The sequence below is a fragment of the Ptychodera flava genome, chromosome 15 (assembly GCF_041260155.1).
Source record: "Ptychodera flava strain L36383 chromosome 15, AS_Pfla_20210202, whole genome shotgun sequence".
In the NCBI taxonomy this organism is placed as follows: domain Eukaryota; kingdom Metazoa; phylum Hemichordata; class Enteropneusta; family Ptychoderidae; genus Ptychodera; species Ptychodera flava.
This window is the reverse complement of record NC_091942.1, coordinates 4,036,421-4,057,524: the sequence shown is the minus strand read 5'-3', so window position 1 is coordinate 4,057,524 and position 21,104 is coordinate 4,036,421. Positions and strand designations below refer to the sequence as shown.

At 37.9% G+C, this 21,104-nt stretch overlaps 1 protein-coding gene across 2 annotated transcripts; it reads left to right on the top strand.

Moving 5' to 3' along the window:
* The first annotated feature begins 1,055 nt into the window (after positions 1 to 1,055).
* Positions 1,056 to 18,434, top strand: LOC139150932 (indoleamine 2,3-dioxygenase 2-like). 2 transcript variants are annotated; one of them, XM_070723414.1, is made up of 13 exons: positions 1,058 to 1,217; positions 3,744 to 3,839; positions 4,473 to 4,592; positions 4,855 to 4,991; positions 5,826 to 5,946; positions 10,396 to 10,492; positions 11,583 to 11,634; positions 12,190 to 12,265; positions 15,545 to 15,626; positions 16,382 to 16,474; positions 17,029 to 17,125; positions 17,842 to 17,921; positions 18,058 to 18,434. In XM_070723414.1, the coding sequence occupies exons 1-13, from the start codon at positions 1,128 to 1,130 to the stop codon at positions 18,162 to 18,164; spliced, it is 1,248 nt and encodes a 415-aa protein (XP_070579515.1). In that variant the 5' UTR covers positions 1,058 to 1,127; the 3' UTR covers positions 18,165 to 18,434. The 2 variants fall into 2 exon arrangements, with proteins under 2 accessions (XP_070579516.1, XP_070579515.1); XM_070723415.1 differs by lacking the exon at positions 3,744 to 3,839 and having other exon boundaries at positions 1,056 to 1,217.
* Positions 18,435 to 21,104: the final 2,670 nt, after the last annotated feature.

Below are 21,104 nucleotides of genomic sequence, written 5' to 3'. Positions count from 1 at the left end.
TTACAGCTGTGTCTAGCCATGGCCAATCAGTTCTGTACACAAAACAGGGAAACGTAAAATACACTTTCAAATATGCAAAACACACTAAACGCAAACAATTAAGAAATGAATAATGTGTGGAGTTGCTTTCCTTATTACATAGATCAATATTTAAGGGCTAATTCCTCAATTGCAACGACAAAATAGATTTATTACATTTATGGTTGATAAGTATTACATTTATGGGTGTTTTTTTATTACATTTATGGTTACCATTCATTACATTTGTGGTTGGTGTTTTTATTACATTTATGGTTGATTTTGTTTACATTTATGGGCGATATTACATTTATGGGTGCATTTTATTACAATTGTGGTTGATATTACATTTGTGGAGATTATTACATTTGTGGAAGTTACAGAGCCTAACACGGTCAATGGGAAACCAATTATTCGACATGCAACGTTTCTTCTAGGCTGTCGATAGTCCCTTGTGCCTTTTCTTCTATATTATTGGTATAGTGTCTCGCACATACAGGGTGGGGAATGCCCCAGGCATAAACGCAAGTCGCGAAGCTCGTGCTTTTGGCACTCACGGTAATGCCTGCTGCATTCCCAGCTCCCGCCTTCGGCGTTATGCTTGAGAAATCCCCAACCCCGTATGTGTGAGAGACTATACCAATAACAGAAAAAAAGGTACAAGGGACTGTCGACAGTTTACGTTTCTCCGGCTATTGCAAGCTATTGTTGGCAAAATAACAACGATTAATTATTGTACCCAGTTAGAGTAGCTCAATTTCGACATACGGATTTTCAATGTTCATGATCTTTTGCGATAAGGCAATGTCATGGAGTGACGGCAGTGTTTGGTGAATTGATCAGAGGTTGAAATAGAGGAGAACTTTGATAGAAATGCACAGAGAAACTGTGAGGAAATACATGCCTATATCGCAGATATCATAAACATATCACCAAAAGTGCGGGTGGACTTCCTGCTTCTGCCTATGACCCCGGGACATTGGCAAACATGATAAGAATTTATGTTAGTTTTGTCAACAACAAACCTCGACATCAAGAGTGACGTCATGTCAATTGCATGAACCTGCGTGCCGTGTGATTGTTACGACTTCTTCGTGTATTAAACGATCATGGCGGACTTCGCTTCAGCTGCCTGGCCGAGTAGACTTCAAGACTACCATATTTCGGAAAAATACGGACTTTTGCTGCAGAATCCCTTGGTGAGTTGTAGGTAATTCTTAAACTATTTACTCACTGAAGGTTAAGGACACCCGAGGGCATGTCATCGACCTGCTCTGTTTCAAGTAATGGTTGTCTCGCACTCAGTGAGATACAGACTAGCCTCAGAGAATCCAAACTTTGATGCTTTTCACACCTTTGCACAAAATTCATCAAACTAAAGTCTGGAGGTATCTGTGAAGACCTTTTCCAAGTTACAAAGATTTGAACAACACACCGCCTGTTAAGAGACAGGCCATCATTATTTCACCCTTACCTCTTGGGCAGGAAGTAGCAGCCATTGATATAGAAAGACATGGGTTCAATTCACGAAAGGAGTAAGTCGACTCGGGAAAAGTCGTTTGAATCGATGAAGGCATTTACCTAAATATTAGACTGGCCCCCTGGCTGGCAATATACCCACAGACCTACAGCAAGTCTACCTAAATAGTAGACTGCCCCCCCCCCCGGCTGGCAATATACCCACAGACTTACAGCAAGTCTACCTAAATAGTAGACTGGCCCCCTGGCTGGCAATATACCCACAGACTTACAGCAAGTCTACCTAAATAGTAGACTGGCCCGGCTGGCAATATACCCACAGACTTACAGCAAGTCTACCTAAATAGTAGACTGGCCCCCCCCCCGGCTGGCAATATACCCACAGACTTACAGCAAGTCTACCTAAATAGTAGACTGCCCCCCCGGCTGGCAATATACCCACAGACTTACAGCAAGTCTACCTAAATAGTAGACTGGCCCCCGGCTGGCAATATACCCACAGACCTACAGCAAGTCTACCTAAATAGTAGACTGGCCCCCCGGCTGGCAATATACCCACAGACTTACAGCAAGTCTACCTAAATAGTAGACTGCCCCCCCCCCCGGCTGGCAATATACCCACAGACTTACAGCAAGTCTACCTAAATAGTAGACTGGGCCCCCCCCCGGCTGGCAATATACCCACAGACTTACAGCAAGTCTACCTAAATAGTAGACTGCCCCCCCCCCCGGCTGGCAATATACCCACAGACTTACAGCAAGTCTACCTAAATAGTAGACGGCCCCCGGCTGGCAATATACCCACAGACTTACAGCAAGTCTACCTAAATAGTAGACTGCCCCCCCCCCGGCTGGCAATATACCCACAGACTTACAGCAAGTCTACCTAAATAGTAGACTGCCCCCCCCCGGCTGGCAATATACCCACAGACTTACAGCAAGTCTACCTAAATAGTAGACTCCCCCCCCCGGCTGGCAATATACCCACAGACTTACAGCAAGTCTACCTAAATAGTAGACTGGCCCCCTGGCTGGCAATATAACCACAGACTTACAGCAAGTCTACCTAAATAGTAGACTGGCCCCCCGGCTGGCAATATACCCACAGACTTACAGCAAGTCTACCTAAATAGTAGACTGCCCCCCCCCCTGGCTGCCAATATAACCACAGATTTACAGTAAGACTCTACCTAAATAGGTGTAGACTACTTATGTTCACGATGATTTACGAGTTTTTTGTCGCAAACATGTGATTTTGATATTGACCTTTACAAACATTCTGAGTCAAGCAGGTAGCTGATACCATTCTTGGGGCAAATACAAGCAATGCTTTCTGAATAATAGAAATGTTTTGATTCTTTCAGTTGCAATTATCGCACAGGTTGATTCACTGTTTAGGAGTCACAGTGTTGCCATAAATACAAGAAGTGGAAAGTCACAATTTTCCAGAGAGAATGCGAGATCATGATATTCAAATTTCACTCTTGTTTTTTCGAATGTTTCGTGGAATATTTTTTTATATTTTTGACTACTACTGACTCACACCTAGTCCAGACATGAAATTAAAACACCTTCAATAAAACCACGCATAAAATCATTGGGATAAATACCACTTGCCATTACCAAAGAAGAGGTGCTTATTACTTGTTTTGTTCTGCTTCAACTGAATATCTGGAAGACTTTCGATTGACAAGAACACATTTAATGTCATACGTATCTAATTGAACGGTGACTTCCCATACTGAAACTCTATTCCCCTTCAACTCGAAGACTGAAGATTTATGTTACCTGCCAGTTTCCTTTCACGGGTACAATACGTCTTGAAGAGATTTTTCGATCGCTCAAAATTTTACAGCACTTTTCTGATCCGCTGCTTGTCTATAGATTAACTCTATTGTCTGCAGCGTAAACTGATTTTTACATTTTTGTCTATATGAAAGTCAGTCGCAATTGCATTGTTACCCGTGGAGTTGACACTGGACATAGCGGCCATTTTGAATGTCGAATACCGGCAAAGCTTTTCTTCTACTCCCCAAGTTTGTGTGGGATCCCTGAGTTTATTATTGATTTTCACAAAAACAGACGTTGAAAGCTTCACTTACTAAACAAAAGCCTTGAAATGAGTCCAGATAAGTAGCAGACGGCAAATGTCTTGAATTGCATGAAGCTTGGCGCCCAAATAAAAAGGTCACAGAGTTGCATTCTACCATCATTTTTCTGTCAAATTTCCTTACTCTGCAATACAGACAAGGCTACCAAGCTATTTTGACGAGTGGAATGAAATCGCCTTACACCTGGATGACAGTATCTCGGCTGGAAACATTCGGGAAAAAGTTGCGCGGGTAAAGCTTTGTTTCATTGATGTCTTATTATTATCACCTGATTGCAAATCACTGTAATTCTAATTTCCTTGCGAAAAATGGATTTAATCCTGGAAACCTCTAAGGTCAATCTATGCAAATACGGTCCTATGACGATTTTCATGCCGAGACGTATCGTTTGCGTCACCATGCCATCCACCTGTTTATAATAAATAGGCTAAATAAAAAATGTGTGTATTCGGTAACCAGACTTACTCTAGAAAGATCCACCGAACCTCTACACTTTTTTCGTATTTTCAAAATTGTGTAAATGTTCCAAATTTTGCCTTATTTTATGGGCTCAGCCAACAAAAAGAAAAATAAAGTTTCCTCCAACCTAATTCCGAGGTATGTTACTCAAAATACACATTTTCTTTTTAATTTAGCCTTAACGGTGTCCACCATTTGATTTTTTATTGATTGACGCACAGAGCATGTATGTACCACGAGGCTTTTTACGAAAGAGTTACTTGAAAGTCATGTCGTCTAGAAAGTTGCCTATTACCGTGGTTCTTTCTCACTCAAAATGTGCCACAGGAAGTTTGAGTCGCTATTTTGTTGAACACATTATCGGTCAATTGGTGTCGTTTTACTTTGGAATGTTTTGTTGCCTAGCTTTCTGTCCTTGACCATGAGAAACTTGCATCCCACCGTGAACTTCGACTGGCGCATTTGATGTTGACTGGGATCGCAGCCGGTTATGTCTGGGGAAAGGGACCAAAAAATGTACCCCAGGTAGGTTGTGTAAATCATTTCTAAAATGAAACGAAAAGCAAACTAAAATAAAAATAAGAAAAAAGAGGAAGGCTGTCAACTTTCGTAAAATTATTCTCAAAGGACCATATGCATCGTAGGTTCATCGTGACGTACCATGGAACATGTTAGGTATGACATGATAGATCTGAGAATTTTGTTTTGTTTTTTAGCTACTATATGGCACGTAGGAACTGTCTTACGACGGAGAGTAACTACATTAAAATGTGCTGTTTTCCATCAGGTGCTGCCAAAGGCTGTTGCTCTTCCATTGTGGAGAGTGTCGGAAAAGCTCGGAATACAACCAATCATATCTCCGTGTAGCTGGACTCTTGCCAACTGGAAAGTAAAAGACCAAAGCAAACCCATCTCTGACATTCAGTAAGTCAGTGATGAGTATCATGTTCTAGAATCTCTATCAGTTATCTTTTGATGAATTGCATCGATGTGAAGGGTTCACCAAAACCATCACATGGTTTTAGGTTGTGAATAACTTTCTCTTGAAAAGGAAGTTTCAATATTTTGTTTATTCCATATACGTGTTACTTCTTCCGAAAAAAATATTTGTGGCGACCATAGCTGACACTATTGCTGCAGTAAAGAAATGACTTACACTACAAGCGAGTTTCTTCGGTCGTTGATGCTAACGTAAATATTTCAACTGTTCATTAGGAGGTCTGGGGCCAGTTCTTGTTTCTATTTCCTTGTAAGGGCACTTTTCTTCCACGGACGCCATTTCTGGCCAAACCCCTTCACCATTTCTATTGAATTGTTGCTGAAGTGAAAAACAAAGCAAAGAAAATTCGTCGGTAACAGGAAACGAAAGATGCAAGGAAAATATTGCAATATCGATTCCAGATAATAATAAACGTGTAAAAGATCACGTCGTACAAATCTTTGGCGTGGCTAAGAGTTTGATTGAGTTAAACCCGGATTTATCAGTCAGTTTCCTGTTCACACCCACTTCATAATCTCACATTCAGTTGTCTAAAATAGGATCCCCCATATGTCGAAAGATATTTCTATACGTTGAGGGTTTAAATTGCATTTACCCCCTTCCGGGTGTTTAACTCACTCAATGCTGGTTACTAATTCTCAGTGATACTATTCGTAACTGAATGTTGCAGTGCATGAGCTCAGTCATTTGAACAAAACAAGCATTTTCAAGAAACACGCATTTAGTAATTTGTACTGTTCCTTATATATCTTCGACAGTAACCGCGACCTCATAGTACATATTCCTGGAGGAGAAACGACGGTTAAGTTCTTTGTCGTAGCACAGCAAGTGGAACTTGCCGTAGGACCAGTACTCGGAAAAGTCATCGAAGCAAAGCAAGTAAGCCAATATTTGTACACTCATGATTAACCGCGCATGTCAAAACGATGTAAAAGCTAACAGTAATTGTGTGTGTATGAGACCTAGACTTTTAGATGAAGCAATGAACACATGGCAGAGGTTGTACATAGCTAAGGGTCTCTAATTGCAGCAAGTCATGATTGTATAGTTCCAACACAGGACAATATATTTCATAATAAAACTCATTTAGCGAAATGGCTTTGGAAGAATCTTGTTAGATATGACAGTGCTCTTGCACAACGCTATGTGCATTACCCGTAAACAGCTGTAGTGCGAGAAGACAATATTGACATTGTTTCTAAAATGTCTGAATGTGTCGTCATGTGTGTCCGTTCAAATGAGACCCCGTCCTGCGTTTTGCAATAGCCAAGAGCAGAGTCTGGTTCTATTTATCATGAAGGACTTGAGGTAGAATGCGCCTTTGGGAGAGATATTTGGACTCTCAACTTTTTTACAATTCTTGTCTGGTCTACGACTTGTGGGAGCTCATTTCAAGTTCTTGGAGTCTTTGTTTTTACGAAAATCGAAAATTTAATTTTTTTTCTTCATAACGTTAATATCGGTAAATATTAATAATTTGTTCCAACTTTTGCACGGTGACCCCCGATTTTTATTCTTGATTTGGAAAGGCAATGTTTTGATGGTCCATTTGGGAAAGCTTAAGTCTTTCACTTTTATGGCGCACACTACCTTAAGTGCACTGTAAAGTTAAGTGTTCAAGGATAGAACACCAATTAAACGCCTTTTTGTAACACTTTTTGAACGCCTCCAGACGTTCAGAAATTTAACACTACGTGTTCAACCAACGTTCAATTTTTGAACACACGTGTGCAGATTTTGAACGCTACGTGTTCATAAGACATTATATTGAACACCATGGTGTTCCATATCTGAACACACGTTGCACAGGAAATGTGTTCAAAAAATTGAACGCTTTTACGCGTTCAAAGGGCTGTAACACTTTTTGAACGCATGGACGCCGTTCAACGATAAGTGTGTTAAAGGCTAGAACACATGATGCGCGCTTGTTGAACACCTTTAATTTTGGGCGTTCACGGTATGTCCAAGCCTTGAAATAACATTACAGACCATTGATTTCCTGTAAAATTATTTTATTCTAAAAATACACGAAACATTTCTAGAGTAAAATACAATAATTTACTGTAAAATGGGTAAATAAACATTGCAACTTTGTATGTAAAGTTTGTCAGAGGATAAAACCAACACTGTTAACACCTTCCTATCAAAGACATAAGCAATAAAATCACCATATTGTGGATTACGTTTTATGTTCATACTTGTTTAAAACGTACAAAAATAATCTGAAAAAGCTCAAAATTTGGCATGATTCTTGTCTTGAAAAGACGTATATGTATGAAATGCATACTCCATTTTTGTAAGATGGTTTCTTAATGACATTTCCTCCTATATGGACAATAGTAAATTGAATAAAAAAGAAGTTAGTCAAGGCTTCTCTGGTGCACATGGCATATAGTTGTCCACACTAAAGTAAACACAACATGTCAAGTTGTCAAAGTGTCACAGTAAGGCACAACATGCAGAAAGTGGGGTAAGTGGGTCCTTGGCAGGGTAAAACCTATTTCCTTGTCCAACAAAGTCCTTCATAAAAAAAAGGTTAGTTTGTTTGTAATATCTTTAAATAAACCCTGAAATAAATGGGTGACATTTCAAAAATATACCTCTCAGAAATTTAAAACATATTCGTAAAAACCTTTCAAATTCTGGTGTACCCTGCTATTAATTTTTATACAATTTTGTTTTACTAAAAAATGGTAAAAATCACCCTTAAAATGAAAAAATGAACATTTCATCATAACTTGAATATATCACATTTTGGTAATTCCCAATGTCTTAAAAATGTCTGAAATGTCTTTAATGCCAAAAAACACAAAGTTGCAAATTTCTGCATAATTTTAACAATCTGAAAAAGACTACCAGTAGATAGATCTATGTCCTAAATATCTAAGCTGTTCGATTAGCAGTTTTGAAAAAGATTTTTTAAAGATTGTTTGACAAAAATGACAAAAATTGCCATGAAATATAAAAATTTGAATATTTCATCACAACTAGCACAAATTCGACGATGGTCATTTTTAGGGACATGTTTACAAAATATTGAAGACGTCAGTAAAAGAGAAGAAGATTTTTTCAAAAAATAGCAAAATTAGCCTCAAAATATAAATTTGCATATTTCATCATAATTTAAACATATCTGATTAGGGTAATCCCATGGGACCTGTAATCCAAATATTAAAGGATTCGCACAGGCTGTTTTGAAGAAAAACCTTTGGAAGTACAAATTTGAGGACAATGCTACACATCCACCTATTTAGCTGACAGCAAAGCTAAAACCAGTTGCTAAGTACAAGAGACGTGTTGAGCTACAATACAAAATAATTTACTGTTTGGTAGCAGGCTATGATCAACTAAATGTTACAAGGGCATAAGCTTTCAAAGTACGTGAAGTCTCCTTCATCAGATGCAAGGGGGGGGGGGGTGAAAAATTGAAGCAGAAAGTGACAGAAAATTCAGAGTGAAAATTTCAGAAAAATCAGTAATTCAGAGTGGACATTTTTACTCTGAATGGTCTGTCGCTTTCACACCCATTCAAGGCTGATTTTTTTATGTAAAAACATTTTGTCATATTGTCTTGAAAGCTGCCTGCAAATACAAAGATGTCAGATGGTGTTCAAATGGATGAGACTGAGTGTACAGATGACTTTCATAAATACATGTATGGATTTTCATGTACACATTTTGAAAGAGCTAACAAGAAATATCAGCTTTAATTTAAATAAGGGAGACTACACGTCTGTGAAAGCTTATTCCCCAGCAACATTTAGTTGATCATAGCATGCTACAAAGCTTAGATTAATTCAGAACCAAAATACAGAAATTTATCAAAATTCAGTTACTGACCCTTGGAAGTTTAAATCTACATTAGAGATGAGCTGAGTTTCTCAAGCTTGTTTCCAGACAGCTACCTGTACACTCATCTTCTTCGTTATCTGTACCACCAGCTTCTATAACAACTCTTCGATTTTCAGTTAAAATCCAACTTTTTACATCCTGAAAAAATGCAACAATAGGTAATATGGCGAGATGAAACTTTAAATGAAAGACAAGGGGCTGATTATTATAAGAAAAGTGGAGACTTTCATATACAGTGCCTCTCTTCAAAACTGTTACAAAATATTTGCTGCTTCTTGTGATCAATTGATTAAAATTAAAAAGCCAAACTCTCATATGCTGAAACAATACATTGTATACTCTACGATGTTTAACTGATGTTTTACATGCGATTGTGTTTACTAAAAGACATATGTTAGCTGTGATTACGCAGCGGTACTATGCAAGGCGTATCGATCGCGCTCAGGTCAAGGGTTATCACTACGTTGTATTGTGATGACCCTTGACCCGAGTGAGATCGATCGATACGCCATGGCCAAAAGTACCACTGCGTAGTCACAGCTAGTTGTTGGTATAGCAGCCACTGAAAGAAAAAAGTTTTTTCACGTAGTTAAGCTATTTCAAGGTACAATACAATTAATTTCAAAGGACGATAATATAGATGCTTCAAAAATCGAATACCTTTTACTATTTTGGAGAGGAAACTTACCCTTTCTGGTCTTGCTTCCGCACGATCACGACTTCAGGGTGCGCTTACAAGAAAAATGTCGCAACTTCCGTTTTGATGCATCATGGGATAGAAAAGACACCAAACTTGAACACTAAGTGTTAAGAAGTAGAACGCCCCTTGCACGCCGATGTTAAAATTAAAACGTTCATGGTGGTTTTCTGATTTTCTTTTCTAATTTTTAAACTTTCAACCCGTAATAAACGTGTAAAATTATTTTGTATACTTCCTTTTTTAGAAAAAACATGCTTTCAGCAATTGTAGGCAGGAAATATTCTTCACTTAGTGTGAAATTCGTTACACCAAAATCAGTGTACTTTTGCCGGACGGTGAAGCAATAGTAAATTTAATATAGCCATTGTAAAGAAAAAACACAAAAGACTGTTAATTGTTTCACAGTATTGTAAAATTTCTGTGATGCTGAGTTTTTGAACACTTGAAGGAGATCGTTGTTAACACATAGTGTTCAGGTTTAGAACATCATTGTTAATATTATGAACACTAGTGTTAACAATATGAACACTAGCCGTTCAAATTTGAACACCGACATGTACATTTTGAACGCGTAAAGACGCGTCTAGCGTCCGCTATTTTTACAGTGTGGCTTTGATGATCTGAGGGCAAGGGACGACAATACTATCAGGCATAGCCTGAGGCTGTTCTGGGTCTATTGATTATTATTGGCTGAGAGAAGAAATAGAAAACAGTTACGTCCACTTTGACTGTCACGCGGCTCAGCTCTGTCTCATTCATATCACGTGACATTTCAGGCGATCCAAGATGGGGACGGAGAAAAGCTATTGGCCATCTTGAGAATGATGGACTTCTCTCTCAAAGAAATGGAGTCTAATCTCGATAAAGTTCAAGGTACTTGGTTACATTTGTTTTTGGATAAGAACAATCATTTTATTGTTTGAAAATCCTCAAGGTATGGCCCACTACAGTGGCATCCACGTGAGCATTGATGTGTTCACAAACTCATGTCATGGCATTTTGACATCAAAAACGTATAGATTTGATAACTTGACTAAACATATTTTCCTATCCACAATATGAAGTCTTAGTCATAACTCTGTATTTATACGACCAAAAATATGAACTGGATTCATGAAATACAGTAGAAAGTATTCGTCCGAATCCGAAAAGCTTCAATCAAATTCATATATTAGAAGCATTTAGTATTTAAAGAAAATTGATTAACTAAGCTGTCAAGGGTAGCAGCCCTGTTAGTTGTTCGATACATGGTCGAATCTCCCCTCGGGCATGCGTAAAATATATATTGATTCTTCAGCAAATCTACGCCAAGTTTCGGCAACGCTATAGGTCATTCTGATTCACATAACTCTAGATATCGCATCGTATGCAAATTCGCAATTCGCACTAAAAACTGTAAAGAGACTACTTTCAACTGTGACGTTATGAGTTGAATCTAATGTGGATCACTTACTATCGAACTGAGAAGTATTAGGCTAGAGAGAAAAAAATCTTGTTCATCGGATTTTTGGACCAAGGTTCAAGAGCTGCGATCGAAATATCTTTATTTTTTTTAGGTCGGGATTCAGACAAGGCAAAATAATCTTTTCCCCCTTGAGGCTAACCAGAAATATCTGAGACAAGGTATACTGATACTGGTTATCGAATTCAACGCTATATTTCAGACGTCGCAACAACGTGTTGATAGAGCTCAGTGCAGACTCGTCGGAAGTCTCATTCAGAATCCCACATACCTGCGAAAACCCAACAAAATGTAGGGCGCCGCCAGTAGCTATTATTTGCAGTGCAAAAGTATGAATTCGAATTTACCGAATCAAAAAAATTCCATATCGGGCAAAGTAGAAGCGGCGATTCCGATGAAAAAACTTAATTTTTCTTTCCGGCCTTATGTTTCCAAAGTTACATGAAAACATTGCAAAACTTAATACGATTATTTGGCCAATGTTAAAATTTTCACTTCCAGAATTCTGCGATCCTGACGTCTTCTTCAACGTCTCACGTTCATATATGATGGGGTAAGTAAACATTAGTGAAACGACAGACATCGTTTTGACAATTGCAATCCATGTCTGTCTGTCCGTCCGTCCGTCTCTCTGTCTGTCTTTCACGTATCAATATATCTATGCATGCATCTTTGGATCTATATACATATTTTATTAAGCCTTATTATCGCAAGCAATTTCGCTATTTCAAAAATAATTGAGGAAATTCTCTAAATTTTACCGTATTTCGTGGGTATATATACATATAGTGGGAATGTACGTATTGATGGATGGATGAATGGATTGATAGGTGTCTATCTGATCGTTTGATCATTGCTTCCTTTACGCATGATCGCCTTTGTAGCCTGCTGACAGGCGAGATGAGCTTGCGTGTTCAGTATTGGAAATCAAAATGGTAACCAGAAAGACAGTAACTGAATCACCATACATACTAGTGTACGAAATATCAGATCTATACTTTGAGATTAAGTGGAGACTGCCTGCACCCGAAGAGAAGTTTTCTCATGAAAGTACCTGTCATACTCTTTGGGTATTTTAAAACATTCTTTCTGCGACATCGTATTTCAGTTGGGAGTCAAAACCGTTCAAAGCATTGGGATACGATGGATTAGTGTACCAGGGAATAAGCGCCGAACCAAAACGGGTAATTATTCATAAAAAGTGGCTGTTTGTACACAATATATTGGGACAATTTGCTTTGTTTTAAAGATCTGTCGTTTATCCACGATGACTAAATACAAGGGGTTCGTAATATCGGAAAGTATTTTAAAACTCGATCATGTCAAATTGTAGGTAGACAATAAGAAAGCTATTTCTGCTAATATGTATCAGTAAACAGACAATACATGTGTCCCCGTGTTAACTGCATACTAATGTGATGGCAAAAGGGTAAAATTTGCAACTCGTTCACAACATACTATTATCATTTGAAAAGTGTCTTGAAGTATACAGATGTCCTTGTGGGAAATTGCAGTCCTCGATGCGGAAAGCAGAGCGTTATAAATATTATGAATATTAACACAAATTACTTCAAGTACAATACCTGTTATTATATTATAGCTTTGTCAATACCAGTGAATTTTGTGACGTCATATCCATACATTATTACTGATAATGTATTCCATTATTCAGCATTGCGGCCCCACAGCGAGCAAGTTTTTTTTTTTTTTGGAAAACGAAAAAAGGACTGCGCATTTCAAAGGAGGGAAAGTATCGGATAAACCATGTAATACACAAAACTATAAATCTTGACAATGGTTCACAATATTGATAATAATGTCTGACTGTACGATTTATTACATTTTTTGAGTCCTCACGCACGCACTTGCCGTTTGTCTGGCTGGCGCTCAGCATGCAGTCCCCGTCCGATACGCTGGTTGTACCGTACTACTACGTTTGTTTACAACATGGTTCCCTTCGTTGCCGTATAGCTGAAACAGAACTCAGTACGTTTGCAAACTCCTAGACGATACTGGGTTTGACCACAGAGTAATATCATAGACAGAGTGGCAACACTTGCATGCCTTTTGTTCCATGGTCGTCTCTGTAGACTATTGGCTTTTCATATTAAAATGAGCTTAAAAGGTGTTAAACTTTTTGGAGGCTTGGTTTGTGGTTGATAATTACACGAGATTATGCGAAACATACGACGAGATGGCATCGTACTGCCAGTCGCGTAGCAACCATAGTTACTTTGTGAGCTCTCAGGCCAGAAACACTGCCTCACGCCAATCAAAACATAACACGCCAGCAGTTTCATAAACATGTCCTTTCTTGGCGCACGTGTAAAAGACGGTATGACTGACCGTAAACCATTGAGTAAAACCAGACAGTATCGATAAAAGACTTTCAAATTTTGTTCAAACACACTCATTATATATTCATAAAAATATGAGAGGAATTTTTAAAACGGTAAAACCCACTTTCCTGAAGCTCAAAACACTCCCCTTTTCGCCAGGACATCAATTCCGATCAGCACCACACGACAACAACAACACAAGCTTTGTCGAACATACTTTCGCTGAACAATTGGTCAAAATCCGAAAATTACCGAAGGGTGCATGGTCGGCACTCTTCGGAAAAGAGAGCCAAGAGCTTCGTGAGGCGAGGCAAACATGGATTGCTTACGTAACCGCTTCACGCCTTAAACAATAGCTGTTGCCACTCTGTCTGATATTACTCTGTGGTTTGACACATGGCATATTATATATGTCAGTCGCCATGTAAACGATGCAAGCGTGAAAGGCTACTCGAACCAGCCGTAAACGGGCCAACAACGGCAGCTTGCTGGCATCAACCTTGACCGGAAGTGTCTACGGAAATTAGTAAATTACCACGGAGCCATTCAAAGTCTCGGTCCAAGGTCAGCTACTACCAACAATCATGACGACCGTGGACTCTCCGTTGATCTAACATCTCGGCCACCTAATTCTGATGCACTGAATGTAATCGGAGACAACTTTCATTGATCGTTTTTTTCTCCATGTCTGTGATTTTACCTTGCCTTGTTCTCGATATCGCGACGGTACCGAAACCCTCCAGTATGTTTGTCAACTGTACCTTTCAAGCACCCGTTTACGTCAAGTTCTGTCGTTCGCCGAAATAAAATAGCTCTTCTCAAGAAGCCATTGAAAATTAAATTTATAGACACAATTATTATTGAAATATAAACATTTGAATAACAATGTTGAACTCTGTTGATATCGTTTGCAATGAATGCTGTACTACTTGCGACATAATAATGATCGTATTGATCAGCTGATACCATGGCATGCAGCTCGCTGATCATACTGATGTCGATGCATGAACATTCCGTTTTCTTCATCTCTGGCATTTCACCATGTCGATTTTTTTGAATGGCATGATATTTAAAGGTGATGTTTCAAGTTTGATATAGACGGTAGGGATGCAGTTACTTTTCATTTCCCTAGAAAATACATCGTTTTTCAATTCAAAATGAACCGTGAAAGTGCTGGTCATTTTATTTTGTGCTGAACGTGCGTGTTCAGTGCAGTGCACTGTGCAGTGTGGAGTGCATGTAATATGTACAGAGTCAGGGCCGATCATGCTGGACGACGCTCACTGGCTTCAAACTCAGTTAAAATTTCCTTTTTTATTCGTTTTCTACAACTACAAATTCACTGGCATTGCCAAAACTATAAAATAATAGCAATAATGCACCCCCTCCCGGCCCATAATGGACTCAAGCAAACTTTGCACTCCATAATGTACTCGGCTTCGCCTCGTACATTATGTCGTGCAAAGTTTGCTTTCGTCCATTATGAGCCGGGTGGGGGTGCATTATTGCTTAATTTAAGTTTCATGCATCCTGCAATCTTCAGACAGAAATATATATATATATATATATATATATATATATTATGTGTACATATGTTATATATAAAATTATATATATATATATATATAATATATATATATATATATATATAAAATATATAACATTTCTGTTATCTAAACTTGACAACATTCTTCATTATTTCATTTTAAAGTAATCTCCATAAATTATTGCGATTTTCGATTTAGATTTTTCTAGATTTTGGCAACCTGGTGCTTTCTCAATCACCCTACAGGTGTAAATGCCATCTTTAGAGTATGTGTATAAGTATGTCTGTGATTTCATCTGTGTGCAGCGAGTTGTTCTTCTATTCCACTTGAACGGAGCTATAGGTTGCCAAGAGAAGGTGTTACAGAACCTCTGGTTCCGGTACACCAAGCTAAGATACCCACTTTGGCAGCACTAGACGCGACCATTAAGGGCACATAGGACATACAATAGAGCTATAGGGATCCAAAGTTATGCCGGGTATATGTGAACAAATATTTTTAAATGATATGTTTCACAGTCCACTGTTGACATGTTTTTGAGTAGAGACCGTTTTGAACATTTTTTTTCTGCATTTAGTTCATGGGAGGTTCTGCAGCTCAGAGTCCGGCCATACCGATAATGGATGCAATACTTGGTGTAAAGCATGGGAAAGAAAACGGTAAGATAATTCGTGAAACGTTAATCAGTAATCCTAACTAGATGATATCCGTTGTGATATTTCCAATATAATAGAGTGTAAGAAAGACTACCGTTAAATAGAATAGTGCAACATAAACTTGGATAGAACACAGAAAATTGTTTTCATCGTCTGTGGGAAGATAATAAGGCGCTTTAAATTAAATTCTTTGTTTGCCGTCCGCGTGCTGGTAGGTTTTGAGAGAAAATTAAGAAAGAGACACAATGTTAACACTATTACAAACAAAAATATTATTTAAAAAATGAGCTTATGTTAATACACTTGTGGTTTTTGTGTTTGTTTTTTCCCTTGCTGGCTGGTGGTTTTTCAAAAATCTAAGGACGGCAAACAAAGAATTTTCTTTAAATGGCCTAAGATAGATTGATAGATTGACAAACTTAATGTTGAACCTGTATAGATTACCATGTTAGTAAGCTTCATGAAATACCCAATGCCAGAAGCTTTAATTATACCTATTCATGGCAAACTATGTTGGCATCTGTCCCGTTGCAATATGCTATGGTATCTGATTATACTGTACTGCAACTTACAGTTCGTATCGTTAACGAATTAGAAATTGTGTACCGTTACAAATAGCATTGTGATTAACTCAGACACTTACACTCCAACGCCAGTACATCATCTCGTCCTGCAGCGCGTCAATACTGTTATATCACGTTTGAACTCCGACAAGGTTAAATCTGAAAATCATGCAATCCTAACCTCTCGCATCACAGAAAAGTTTCATGAAGACATGAGACGATATATGCTGCCAATGCACAGAAGATTGATCATGGATTTGAGAAAAGGGCGTTCCTTGAAAGATTTCGGTGAGCGTGGGATTCACTCAGTTTGAGCTTATACAGTTATCGACTGACAGAATTTAGATAAAAATGTAGTTTTTATCAAAAGTGTTGAAAACGTTTGAGCATACTCCCCGTAGAGAGAAACAGACATTCTGACATAAACTAGAGCGCCATAATTACAACTATGGTGTACGATTTCGCTAGCTTGGCCTTGCTGACGTCTCTGCACGTACTCAAGTTTTCGATGGAGTGTGCTAAAAATACAATAAATCCATGGTGGGGCTTGTTTTCATTATCCTATGCTAACACGATTTCGCTAGCTTGACCTTGCTTGAATGTCACACATTGTTGTCAATATTCTAATCCTATAATATTGGTTCATTTCTTTTTCTTGGTCATTTTGTGGAATAGATTTGCTGTTTTCAGAAAAAAATTAATTAATTTGCAAATATGAGTGGCGTATTGAAACTAATTACATACGTGATTGGATTTCGATCCATAATGCGTCGCTGTTTCAGTGTTCTTGGCATCACATCACGAATGCAGATTATTTGTTCAATTTTGACTTTGCCTTCCAGTTGATGTGTGCTCGGACAGTGCTATAAAACAAGCATACAATAGCTGCGTGGACAGCCTGACCTCATTCAGGTCTTGTCACCTGAAAATCGTCGTCAGGTAAGTTTTAAAATTTATTATTTTAGATATATTGGATAGGTAGTCTTAGCTATCACATCTGACACTACGGTCTATCAAATCAATAAAATCTAACAGAACATGTCTACAGTACCTCATTACTAACAGAAGCTACTGCTACATAGCGATACAGATATTTTTATATGAAGGCCCTATCTAAAGCAAATCTTAATATTATTGTTACAAAAATGTAATGGTTTATCGACACCGAACAAGCTATTATACAAAACAATAACACAGTTGGACACAAAAGCTAATGGCCATTCGCTTAAAATTTGAAAAATTCCCCGTGCCATCCAAATATCAAATAAACTTCGATCATATTAATTAATTTGGTAAAATTGTAAAAACTTAGCTCGGTTGTTGAACCACTCTCTTATAAGGGTTTGGATTTGGCCGAGCGGTTTTGACTGTGATGTCTTCGCTGGGTGACGGGTACGGTGCCGTGCGTTGTGAGTTCGAATCTGATCGAAAATGTACCAGATTTCCAAATCGCTTGCTCTAAAATGACGATCTTTAGAAATAGAGACTATACCAGATTTCCAAATCGCTTGCTCTAAAATGACGATCTTTAGAAAGACTATTATGGACAGGTCTACTGTGATGGTATTATACTGGCTAGGGGGACTGCTCATATTCGCTGATATAGTTAACGATCAACAGCCAACGATCCTCTGTTCATTTGGTGTTCGTTTCAGATTCATCAACGTGCCGTTACGCCGAGCACAAACAAAAGAAGAAGAAAATAAAGTGTTCGATGAAGGCACAGCCGGCTCAGGTAGGACTTGAACGGGACCACCATTGAAATTCTAAATCAATGGCCAATTTAAAAACAGACATGTACACAGCACTGCAGATAAGGTTTTAACTATACTGGAATTTGAGCAAACTACTGTAAATTCATTTACTTGCAGAGATTATCACATACCTCAAATCAACCAGGACAGCAACTAAAGAATCGATTTTGCAATCGTCACCAAACCTGATGATCGAAGTCAAGACGCCGACAGACAGAGTTTAGAGGCACCATGAAGATGAAATTTGAATACACGTCACTTAATTTTTGTGATACTTTTTTGCCAATCTTGCTAACCTTACTAAGAACTGGAAACGTTACATGTTGTTTTATCATGTGAAATTTGCAATTTTAATGCACCCTGTATCGTCAGTTGAAAGACATCAAGACGAATTTTAGTACGAATATTTGCATATAAGAGGCATTTAGTATGACTTTGAAACTTTTTCAAATTTATATTTATTTTATGTAAATAAAATTTAAAAGTTTGTTGTACATTGCTTTGGAAAGTATTACCCCACACAAAACAATAATTATCAATAACAGAAAGGAAACTTTAGGGTTTCCGCTCTCTTAGAATCCTATCCATGACAACAATTTCTTCAATAATTATGTAATCTATCTATATGAGCATTCCAAGAAGGAGGGTTGTCGATTTCCATCCCTAGAATAGTATGAGTTACGAGATTACAGATGTCAATGTCATTAATCAGAATGTCAGGATTAACATTGCGATCAGATAAATTTATAACTTTCAGGCGTAAAGCGACGACCATGCATTTTGTTATGTGGCATTACTTGGTATTAGAGTATTAAATACCCAGGCGGAAGCGGGTAAAACATCCCCCTGAATTTTCTTAATAAGCAATAGCACTGGCTGATAAACACATTTTATACCACTCTTGGTTACGTGACCCTTTGTTCTTGCCATTTACTTAATCCTGTAAATCCATTGTAGTCTTATCGTTTTCATGCAAATTAGGAAATCGCCACACTTTTATTTATATGTTAAATGGTAAACTCAACACTTTTCTGAACAGAAATCATTGGTATATCGAATGAAGTGTCGGTTTTACTTATTTAAATAAGAATAAAAGTTGCGGTGTACTAATCTGCATATGAATAAAAGTAATGCGTCACAATTAGTTGCGTAGATGCAACCGCAAGAACATTTTTGTGAAAATGTAAAATTTACATGTTTATGGTCGTATTTTTGAAAACATGCTCACACAAATGAAAATATCGAAGCATGTACATCTTTTGAATCCATGGCTTCTGTAACTCCATACATGTAATAATCTCCATAAATGTAACATCAACCATAATTGTAATAAAATGCACCCATCAATGTAATATCACCCATAAATGTAACAAAAATCAACCAGAAAAATCACAGAAACACCAACCTAATTGTAATAAATGATAACCATAGATGTGTAATAAAAAATCACCCATAAATGTAATACTTGTCAACCATAAATGTAATAAAATCTATTTTGTCATCTCATTTGAAGAATTAGCCCCTAATTATTTATCTATCTAATAAAGGAAATCAACTCCACACATTGTGTTAAGTGTGTTTTGTATATTTTGAAAGTGTATTTTACGTTTCGCTGTTTTGTGTATAGAACTGATTTGCCACGGCGAGACACAGCTGTAATCTGCGTGTCAGTGCAGTCTCTACTCCAGAGTGAAGAAACTGTACAACACTTTAATCCTTTCACCCTATTTTTCGATACTTTGCCATACTTTCTTCATCAGTCGCCTCAAATCCATCTTCAGTGGACAAATTGTTTGGAATAATTGACAGATTGTCTGTATTCCAATGTTGTCCCACTTGAAGTTTGTTCCTTTACTGGGGAATGCGAATTTTGTTCTATTGAAGGTTCGTAGTGGGTTCACTAGGTTGAAATATAGATATATGCTCTCGCCAACATGTTTTGTGTCGTAAGTTTCTGTTATAAGGTTGTATATTTCTCTGTTGTTTGTTCTGAGTCGTCTGTTGTAAACTTTGTGTGGTATCACTGGTTGAGGAGCTATTTTGACGCTTCCTTACTATGTCATCATTAGTGTCTTGAAATGCTCTTCCACGTCCTTTATCTATCGGTTTGATCGGTAACTCGCCGTTTTCTGTTAATGTTCTCAATGTATTCTATTCTGCGTTTCGGAAAGGAAACCTAGTTTCAGGAAAGTATGCAATAACATTACACTAGTCTTATTGAAGTCTATTATTAACTCAGGGCATTGATAAACAAATAATCACATATACAAGTTCAAGTTTATGACATCTATAGTTTAGTTTTATTACATTTATGGTTAAGTTGTTTATTACATTTGTGGTTCCGGGTTGTTACATTAATGGTTGGCTGTTTTATTACTTTTGTGGTTAATTTTATTTCAATTATGGTTAATTTTACATTAATGGAGATTACAACATTTATGGAGGTTACACCTTCCACTTGGAAATAAAACAGTACAACCGAAAAAATGACTCACTTGCTTCAATATCCGCTGTAAGAGCAGAGTGTATACATCCCTACATGTACTCTTCACTCACGAACAAGTTGTACGTTCATTTTGTTGCGATTCAACATCGTCGTAAACCACGCACCCCTTTGCGGCAGCATCTTGGCGCCACCCGCAAAGGAGAGGAACTTATGCTCTGGCTCGCGAGAATGCGATTCAACGAATACTGTGACGCCTAATATTTCTCGGTACACGTGAAATTGTTGAATCATATAGCTAATGTCTCTACGCTAGCTGGCTCGGCAAAACGTGGCAGTTCTTGAACTTTTAAGTTTTAAAATCTACCTGCAAGTTTTGCTGTATGGAGACAGTATCAAACTGGAAAATGTTAAATTGACAAATATACCGGTCAACGTCACTGGCACTGTTATATTCACTTCCCAAAATGTCAGAGAAGTACATCGCATCCATCCTGCACGAGAGCTTTGACTCAAATGAAACGGAGAACTGTCCACGTGCACAATGTAATCAATACAACCAGGTGTGATTTTTGAACGGACCAATCCGGATAAAGGTATTCTTCATAATGCAAATGTTTTCTTCTTAAGCCATCACTGTATTGATCGTTGTTTGCTGTGATTGCTGTGACGTCATTAACTAGGATAAATCAGCAAGATCATTTTGGCACCGAAAATGATA